Here is a 10000-nt window from a genome sequence, read left to right as displayed (position 1 = left end):
GTCTTGTTTTCAAGAACTACTAATAAGCTGCTAATGAGGAAATTAAATCAAAATGCTTAAACGAGGAAAGGAGAATTTACATAAATGTGCTTTTTACAATTACAATTGCCGCATGTAATAAAATGTGCAGACTGCAGTCTTTCCATTTGCTGACATCTGTGTTCCACTGAGTGTCTATTTAGTAACTTTTTAGTTTTGTGTTCGTAACCATTCAAACCTTCTACTTTCCCCCCATCTTTTTATTAACAGGGCGCTATGATGTCCCTCGCTTTCAAGGAGGGACTCAAGATTCCACCTCCAGCACTTAATGAAATTATCCTGGCGTCTAATCAGGACATTAGACAGGTTTGAAATCAAGTGAAGGCCTTCAAAAAGTGCTGCGGGTGACACGTTGGGCAGCTAATAGTGTGCTTCTCTTCAGGTGATCCACAACCTGAGCATGTGGTCGGCCAAAGACAAGGTGATGACGTATGACCAGTGCAAGTCCGACGCCGCCTCCGCCCGCAAGGACATGAAGATGGGGCCCTTTGACGTCTGCCGGAAGGTGTTCGCCGCCGGCGAGGAGACTGCCCGCATGAGCCTGATCGACAAGTCCGATCTTTTCTTCCACGACTACTCACTGGCGCCACTCTTCGTACAGGAGAACTACCTGCATGTCCGACCCGCCGCCGCCGGGTGAGGGAGGCTCCTTCCTGCTGCTTCCTTTTTTACGCTCAATTCCCAGAATACAGTTTTGCTCACACTGTGCCTCGTTTTAGCAGCGACGCAAAGTCCCACCTGGTGTTGCTCAGCAAGACGGCCGACTCCATCAGTGATGGAGATCTGGTGGACAAACGCATCCGCTCTGGGCAAAACTGGTCTCTGCTCCCCACCCAGGTAACCAAACGCCGACCTTGCATATCAATAATGCAACACAAACTAACATCTCATGTTGTACTCTACAAACCCGTTTCCATATGAGTTGGGAAATTGTGTTAGATGTAAATGTGAACAGAATACAAGGATTTGCAAACCCTTTTCAACCCATTTTCCGTTGAATGCACTACAAAAGCAAGATATTTGATGTTAAAATTCATAAACTTTTTTTTTTTTTTTGTAAATAATAATTATCTTAGAATTTCATGGCTGCAACACGTGCCAAAGTAGTTGGGAAAGGGCATGTTCACCACTGTGTTAAATCACCTTTTCTTTTAACAACACTCAATAAACCTTTGGGAACTGAGGAAACTAATTGTTGAAGCTTTGAAAGTGGAATTCTTTCCCATTCTTGTTTTATGTAGAGCTTCGTTCGTTTAACAGTCCGGGGTCTCCGCTGTTGTGTTTTACGCTTTATAATGAGCCACACATTTTCAATGGGAGACACATCTGGACTACAGGCGGGCCAGGAAAGTACCCGCACTCTTTTTTTTATTTTTATTTTTACGAAGCCACTCTGTTGTAACACGTGCTGAATGTGGCTTGACATTGTCTTGCTGAAATAAGCAGGGGCGTCCATGAAAACGATGGCGCTTAGATGGCAGCATATGTTCCAAAACGTGTATGTACCTATCAGCATTATTGGTGCCTTCACAGATGTCTAAGTTACCCATGCCTTGGACACTAATGCACCCCCATATCATCACAAATGCTGGCTTTTGAACTTTGTGTCGATAACAGTCTGGATGTTTCGCTTCCCCTTTGGTACGGATAACACGATGTCAAATATTTCCAAAAACAATTTGTAATGTGGACTTGTCAGACCACAGAACACTTTTCCACTTTGCATCAGTCCATCTTAGATGATCTCGGGCCCAGAGAAGCTGGCGGCTTTTCTGGATGTTGTTGATAAATGGCTTTCGCTTAGCATAGTAGAGCTTTAACTTGCACTTACAGATGTAGCGACGAACTGTATTTAGTGACGGAGGTTTTCTGAAGTGTTCCTGAGCCCATATGGTGATATCCTTTAGAGATTAATGTCTGTTTTTGATACAGTGAGGGATGGAAGGTCACGGTCATTCAATGTTGGTGTCTGGCAATGCCGCTTACGTGGAGTGATTTCTCCAGATTCTCTGAACCTTTTGATGATATTATGGAGCGTAGATGTTGAAATCCCTAAATTTCTTTCAATTGCACTTTGAGAAACGTTGTTCATAAACTGTTTGACTATTTGCTCACGCAGTTGTGGACAAAGGGGTGTACCTCGCCCCATCCTTTCTTTTGAAAGACTGAGCATTTTTTGGGAAGCTGTTTTTATACCCAATCATGGCACCCACCTGTTCCCAATTAGCCTGCACACCTGTGAGATGTTCCAAATAAGTGTTTGTTGAGCATTCCGCAACTTTATCAGTATTTATTGCCACCTTTCCCAACTTCTTTGTCACGTGTTGCTGGCATCGAATTCTAAAGTCAATGATTATTTGCAGCAAAAAAAAAATGTTTATCAGTTTGAACATCAAATATGTTGTCTTCGTAGCATATTCAACTGAATATGGGTTGAAAGGGATTTGCTAATCATTTTATTCTGTTTATACTTACATCTAACACAATTTCCCAAGTCATATGGAAACAGGGTTTGTACTTCTTTTTACGCTTGTACGACAATTTCACTCCATTTCATTGTTTCCCGTTGAGAAAAACTTTTGTCGTGTGTGTTTGTAGGCCATCTTTGCTAGTGTGATCCCCGGTGAGCTCATGAGAGGCTACATGAGTCATTTCCCAGCTTTCCCCAGCTGGCTCGGCAAAAACTCTTCAGCAGGCAAACATTCCCGCATCGTCCAGGAGCTGGCCTCGCACATGGCTTTGAAGTGAGCGCTTTTTCCTCTCACTGTCCACAAAACTTGCACGGTTGTTTCATTGGAACCCAAAGCTGGACAATTAATTGATTTTTTTTAAATTACGACATCAATTGTCCACACGTTTAAGTCAGGACTTTGGGAAGGCCATAGTAAAACCTTCATTCTAGTCTGATTCAGCCATTCCTTCGCCACTTTTGACGTGTGTTCGGGGTCATTGTCCTGTTGGAACATCCAACTGCGCCCAAGACCCAACCTTCAGGCTGATGATTTTAGGTTGTCTTGAAGAATTTGGAGGTAGTCCTCCTTTTTCTGTTGTCCCATTTACTCTCTGTGAAGCACCAGTTCCATTGGCAGCAAAACAAGCCCAGATCATATTACCACCACCATGCTTGACGGTAGGAGTGGTGTTCCCGGGATTAAAGGCCTCACCTATTCTCCTCCAAACATATTTGTGGGTATCGTGGCCAAAAAGTTTAATTTTTGACCAGGACTGTCTATACCGGTGCCCTTTATGGTGCACCCCAGCCAGCAATCTGAGGGGTTCCTGGTTCAATCCCCACCTTCTACCATCCTAGTCACGTCCATTGTGTCCTTGAGCAAGACACTTCACCATTGCTCCTGATTACGGCCATTGATTACAGCACACGAAAAAACTAAACCAACATTAATCGCTCGCAAACATTCTTATTTTATCATATCATCAATTTCACTGACTGTGGTATGGCAAATGTTGAAATCGTGGCCACTATACGGAGGTAAAAACTGTTTTGACATGCAAAATAAGTTGAGCTAAATGTTTTGGTTTTCGGACTTGGACTTGTTTCTTCAGCATTGTCCACACGTTTAAGTCTGGACTTTGGGAAGGCCATTCTAAAAGCTTCATTCTAGCCTGATTTAGCCATTCCTTTTCCACTTTTGACATGTGTTTGGGGTCATTGTCCTGTTGGAACACCCAACTGTGCCCAAGACCTAACCTCCGGGCTGATGATTTTAGCTTGTCTTGAGGAATTTGGATGTATTCCTCCTTTTTCATTGTCCCATCACCATGCTTGATGGTGGGCATGGTGTTCTTGGGATTAAAGGCCTCACCTTTTCTCCTCCAAACATATTGCTGGATATTGTGGCCAAACAGCTCCATTTTTGTTTTATCCGAAAAGGCAAGGCCTTTAAAATCCCATGAAAACCTTCCTACCGTCAAGCATGGCGGTGGTAGTATTTTGCTCTGGGCCTGTTTTGCTGCCAATTGAACTGGTGCTTTACAGAGAGTAAATGGGACAGTGAATAGGAGGATTACAGAGAGTAAATGGGACAGTGAATAGGAGGATTACCTCCAAATTTTTCAGGACAACCTAAAATCCTCAACCCAGAGGTTGGGTCTTAGGCACAGTTGGGTGTTCCAACAGGACAATGACCCCCAAACACATGTCAAAAATGGTAAAGGACTAGCTAAATCAGGCTAGAAGGAAGGTTTTGGAATGGCCTTCCCAAAGTCCTGACTTAAACGCATGGACAATGCTGAAGAAACAAGTCCATGTCAAAAAACCAACACATTTAGCTGAACTACACCAATTTTGTCAGGTGGACAATTTATTTAAATGCCGTTTGAGCACACCTTTTTTGTTGTTGGCTTTATGGCAGCTTTTTTTTTCTTCCTCTATGTGTAATGTTTGCTGCAAATAAGACGCAAAAATATGTTCCTATGGACACAATGTTTGTTTACAATGAGTTCGTACAGCTCACCCGCCACCAGCGGTACTGAAAATAAATGGGGGTGATCTGTGGTGCGGCGCAGGACGCTGAGCAGCAGGCAGGCGGTCAACCTGGACTACCTTTACTACCTGCGCCAGAGCCTGCTCAGCCCGCTCCAGAAGCTGGCAGCAGAGGGCGCCAGGGAGGCAGTACGGCTGCTGGATGATTACCAGCTCATCAAGGAGGACGTGGACAGCATGATGGAGATCAGCGTGTGGGGGGGACAGCCTGACCCTTACTCCAAACTGGACTCCAAGGTTAGTTGTGGTTGGTCATCCTTCCCTCAGAAAGGTCGTGATCGTTGTGCCCCGCCTCCTTCCAGGTGAAGGCAGCGTTCACTCGCGCCTACAACAAAGAGGTGCACCTGACGCCATACTCCTTGCAAGCGGTGAAGAAAGGCCGGCGCGGCGGCGTGGAGGAGTTTGACGTGGAGGACGCTGAAAAGGACACACCTGTGTCTGAGGACGAGGGGGGCGGCCTCAACTCGGACGCAATGATCAAAGTAAGTTTTCAAAGGCTGAATTATTGATCATACAGAGCAAGGGCCGCATTATGAAAAGTGAAAACAAAAAAAACAGTACAAATGTTTGGAAAAATGGAGCAAAAATATCTAATATGAGAAAGTAACTGAAATTTTATTACAAAAAGTCGAAGTATTTGGGGTCTATTTTGATTTTTTGAAATGCTGAAAACTGATGTATTGTTGGGGAAAAAAACACAATAAAAATGTCATTGAAAAAAGAGCAAAAATATATCATATGAGAAAGAAGCAAAAATTTTAGTGCAAATAGTCTAAGTATATGGGGGTCATTTTGATTTTTGATTTTTTTAAATCCTAAAAATAGACATATTGTTGGAAAAAAACAACAATACAAATGTTTGAAAAATGGAGCAAAAATATGTAAAATGAGAAAGTAACTGAAATGTTACAAAAAGTAAGTATATGAGGGCCATTTAAATAAAAAAAAATGTAATTTTATAAACAAGACTATTGTCGGACAAAACATTGAAAATGTAAAAAAAATAACAAATCAATTGAAATGTAAGAAAAAAAGAGCAAAAATATATGAAATAAGGAGAAAGAATCAGAACTTTTAGTACAAGAAGTTTAAGTATTTGGTGCCATTTTTTTAAGTGCTAAAAACAAGTATTTTTGTAAAAAACAAAAAATGTAAGAATAAAGAGCAAAAATATAAGATTTAATGAGGAAGAAACTGAAATTTTTGTAGAAAAATGTATGTATACGGAGCCATTTTTCTTTTTTAAATGCTAAAAACAGACGTATTGTTGGAAAAAACAATAAATACGTAAGAAAAAAGAGCAAAAATATATAATTTAATAAGAAAGGAGCTGCATTTTTTGTACAAAAAGTCCAAGTATATAGGGGCCATTTTTCTTTTTTTAAATGCTAAAAACTGACATTGGAAAAAACAATAAAAATGTAATTAAAAAAGAGTAAAAATGTATCATATAATGAGAAAGTAGTTGAAATTGTATTACAAAAAGTCTATTTGGGGGTCATTTTGATTTTTTTTTTTTAAATACTAAAAACAGACGTATTGTTGGAGAAAAAAAACAATAGAAATGTAATAAAAAAAGAGAAAATATATATGAAATAATAAGAAGCAGAAAGTTTAGTACAAGAAGTCTAAGTATTTGGAGCCATTTTTAATTTTTTAAGAGCTAAAAACAGAAGTATTTTTGTAAAAAAAAACAATACAAATGTAAGAAAACAGAGCAACAATATATGATTTAATGTGAAAGAAACTGAAATGTTTGTAGAAATTTTTTTTAAGTATACAGGGCCATTTTTCTTTTTTTAAATGCTAAAAACAGTTGTATTGTTGGAAAAAACAATAAAAATGTAACAAAAAAGAGCAAAAATATATGATTTAATAAGAAAGAAGCTGGAATTTTTGTAGAAAACGTCCAAGTATATAGGGGCCGTTTTTCTTTTTTTTAAATGCTAAAAACAGACGTATTGTTGAAAAAAATAACAAAAATGTAATTAAAAAAGTGCCTAAATGTACAGTTGTGATCAAAATTATTCAACCCCCACACAATTTTGGTGTTTTAGCAAGTTGGACGTTTATTCCGTATTTTGTTTATAGTCATATAAAATAAAGATGTGTCAAATAGACAAATGCAACTTAAATTGTAACACTGTATTTTACAAAATACCAAAAATGGACATTTTTCTTAATATCTCATTGACAAAATGATTCAACCCCTTGAAGATCATAACTCTTAAGAACAGAATTTGAATAAGGTATTTTCAATCAGGTGTTGAAAACACCTGTAGATGTGATTAGAACCATAACGAGCAACAATTAAACTGATTGAAAAAGACTGTGACGTTCAGCTTCTTGTAGATGGTCAATGGTGTATTTGCAACATGGTGAAGTCCAGGGAGTGATCAAAGAAGTCAAGAGAGGAGGTAATTTCTCTTCATAAGAAAGGATATGGATATAAGAAAATAGCAAAGACATTACACATTCCAAGAGACACAGTTGGGAGCATAATTTGCAAGTTTAAAGCTAAAGGCACAGTGGAAACACTACCTGGGCGTGGTAGAAAGAGGATGCTGTGTGCGTACAGTGGTGAAAACCCCCCGGGTAACAGCTGAGGAACTACAACAGGACATTGCAGAGGAGGGAACGCAGGTTTCGTCCCAGACAATAAGGCGCGCACTACGAGATGAAGGCCTCCATGCCAGAACTCCCAGGCGCACCCCACTTCTGACTACCAGGCACAAGAAAAATAGACTCCAGTATGCCAAAAATCATCTGGACAAACCCCAAAGGTTTTGGGAAACTCTTTTATGGAGTGATGAGACAAAACTGGAACTCTTTGGGCCTATGAATCAACGTTATGTCTGGAGGAGAAAAAAATTAAGCTTACAAAGAGAAGAACACCTTGCCTACTGTTAAGCATAGTGGGAGGGTCAATCATGCTCTGGGGCTGTTTCTCTGCCTCAGGTACCGGGAATCTCCAGCGCGTTAAAGGCATTATGAATTCTATTTCCTACCAGGATATATTAGCTGCAAATGTCATGAAGTCAGTGACGAAGCTGAGGCTTGGGAGACGTTGGACCTTCCAACAGGACAACGATCCCAAGCATACCTCCAAATCAACATCAGAGTGGTTGCAGAAGAAGGGCTGAAAGACTCTGGAGTGACCTTCACAGTCGCCAGACCTAAATCCTATAGAAAACCTGTAGTGGGACTTGAAGAAGGCAGTTGCAGCACGCAAGCCCAAGAATATGAATGAACTGGAGGCCTTTGCACAAGAGGAATGGGCTAAAATCCCTGTAGATCGTTGCAAGAAGCTTGTTTCCGGTTCTATATCACGTTTGAAGGATGTAATTACTGCCAAAGGGTGTTCTACTAAGTACTAAAGATGGATGTAACTAGGGGGTTGAATCATTTTGTCAATGAGATATTAAGAAAAATGTCATTTTTTGGTGTTTTGTAAAATACAGTGTTACAATTTAAGTTGCATTTGTCTATTTGACACATCTTTAGTTGATATAACTATAAACAAAATAGGGAATACATGTCCAACTTGCTAAAACACCAAAATTGTGTGGGGGTTGAATAATTTTGATCACAACTGTATCATATAATGAGAAAATAGTTGAAATTTTATTACAAAAAGTCTGAAGTATTTGGGTGTCATTTGATTTTTTTTTTTAAATACTAAAAGCAGACGTATTGTTGGAAAAACAATAGAAATGTAAGGAAAAAAAACAGCAAAAATATATGAAATAATTAGAAAAAAGCAGAACTTTTATTACAAGAAGTCTAAGTATCTGCTGCCATTTTTCTTTTTCTAAATGCTAAAATCAAACGTACTGTTGGAAAAAACAAAAATGTAAGAAAAAAGAGCAAAAATATATGAAATAATGAGAAAGAAGCTGAAATTTTTGTAGAAAATTCTAAGTATATAGGGGCCATTTTTCTTTTTTAAATGCTAAAAACAGATGTATTGTTGGAAAGAATAATAGAAATGTAAAAAAAAGACAGCAAAATATATCATATAATGACAAAGAAGCTGAAATTTTAGTACAAAAAGTTTAAGTATATGGGAGCCGTTTTTATTTTTTTAAATGCTAAAAACAGAGTATTGTTGGAAAAACAGTAAAAATGTAAGAAAAAAACCCAAAATATATATTTAATAAGAAAGAAGCTGGAATTTTTGTAGAAATTGTATTAAGTATACATGGGCCATTTTTATTTTTTTAAATGCTAAAAACAGACGTATTGTTGGAAAAAACAATGAAAATGTAATTATAAAAAAGGGCAAAAATGTATCATATAACGAGAAAGTAGCTGACGTTAAATGCTAGAAAAAAACAAAATAATGTAAGAAAAAAAAAAGCAAAAATTTATGACTTAATAAGAAAGAAGCTGGAATTTTTGTAGAAAAAGTCCAAGTATATAGGGGCCATTTTCCCTTCTTTAAATGCTAAAAACATACGTCATGTTGGAAAAAACAACAATAAAAATGTAATTAAAAAAAGAGCAAAAATGTATTTATATAATGAGAAAGAAGCTGAAGTTTTAGTACAAAACATCTAAGTATATGATGCCATTTTGATTTTTTTACATGCTAAAAACAGACGTATTGTTGGAAAAAACAACAATAAAAATGGAGCAAAAATATGTAATATGAGAAAGTAACTGGAATTTTGTTACAAAAAGTAAGTATATGGGGGCCATTTAAATTTTAAACATTTTTTTAAATGTTATAAACAGACTATTATTGGACAAAACATTGAAAATGTAAAACAATAACAAATCAATTGAAATGTAAAAAAAAAAGAGCAAAAATATACGAAATAATGAGAAAGAAGCAGAACTTTTAGTACAAGAACTCTTTAAGTATTTGATGCCATTTTTTAAGTGCTAAAAACAGAAGAATTAAAAAAAAAAAAACAATACAAATGTAAGAAAACAGAGCAAAAATATATGATTTAATGAGAAAAAAACTGAAATTTTTGTAGAAAAATTTAAGTATTTGGAGCCATTTTTCTTTTTTTAAATGCTAAAAACGAACGTTTTGTTGGAAAAAACAATGAAAATGTAATAAAGACCAAAAAGTCCAAATATATGTATCAAAATCAGAAATGAAAAACATCAGGTTTTCAGCACAATCCCATTCAAGATCAGACAAACATGACATGGAAACAGAACAGGATCGCTGACGGATCTGCCAACTAGTCACAGACTGACCTAATTAAGAACCGGTATCAAAAAATACCGGTACTTGGTATACATTCATACTGACACCAAGTCTTGATGTATGTTTATCTGTAGCATTTTTTATTTTATTTTATTTATTTATTTATTTTTACAAAATGTCACAACATTTTTATTTTACATTTCAGAATTTCTTTCTCTTATCGCGACTTTTTGCTCTTTTTTTCTTACGTTTTTCCAGTGTTACAGGATTAAAAGTGGTCCCTGGGTCGCACT

At 37.4% G+C, this 10000-nt stretch overlaps 1 protein-coding gene across 4 annotated transcripts in view; it reads left to right on the top strand.

Moving 5' to 3' along the window:
* rfc1 (replication factor C (activator 1) 1) overlaps positions 1-10000 on the top strand; it is a 49819-nt gene that overhangs the window by 39368 nt on the left and 451 nt on the right. For 3 of the 4 annotated variants that reach the window (XM_061907225.1, XM_061907207.1, XM_061907198.1), the window contains 6 exons: positions 250-345; positions 422-675; positions 759-876; positions 2638-2783; positions 4567-4780; positions 4846-5025. In XM_061907225.1, the coding sequence (XP_061763209.1) occupies positions 250-345; positions 422-675; positions 759-876; positions 2638-2783; positions 4567-4780; positions 4846-5025 (1008 nt within the window). The remainder of the gene's footprint in view (positions 1-249; positions 346-421; positions 676-758; positions 877-2637; positions 2784-4566; positions 4781-4845; positions 5026-10000) is intronic. The other variant, XM_061907215.1, reaches the window with a different exon arrangement.

The sequence above is a fragment of the Nerophis ophidion genome, linkage group LG01 (genome assembly GCF_033978795.1).
Source record: "Nerophis ophidion isolate RoL-2023_Sa linkage group LG01, RoL_Noph_v1.0, whole genome shotgun sequence".
NCBI lineage: Eukaryota > Metazoa > Chordata > Actinopteri > Syngnathiformes > Syngnathidae > Nerophis > Nerophis ophidion.
This window is presented reverse-complemented; position numbering and strand designations above follow the sequence as displayed.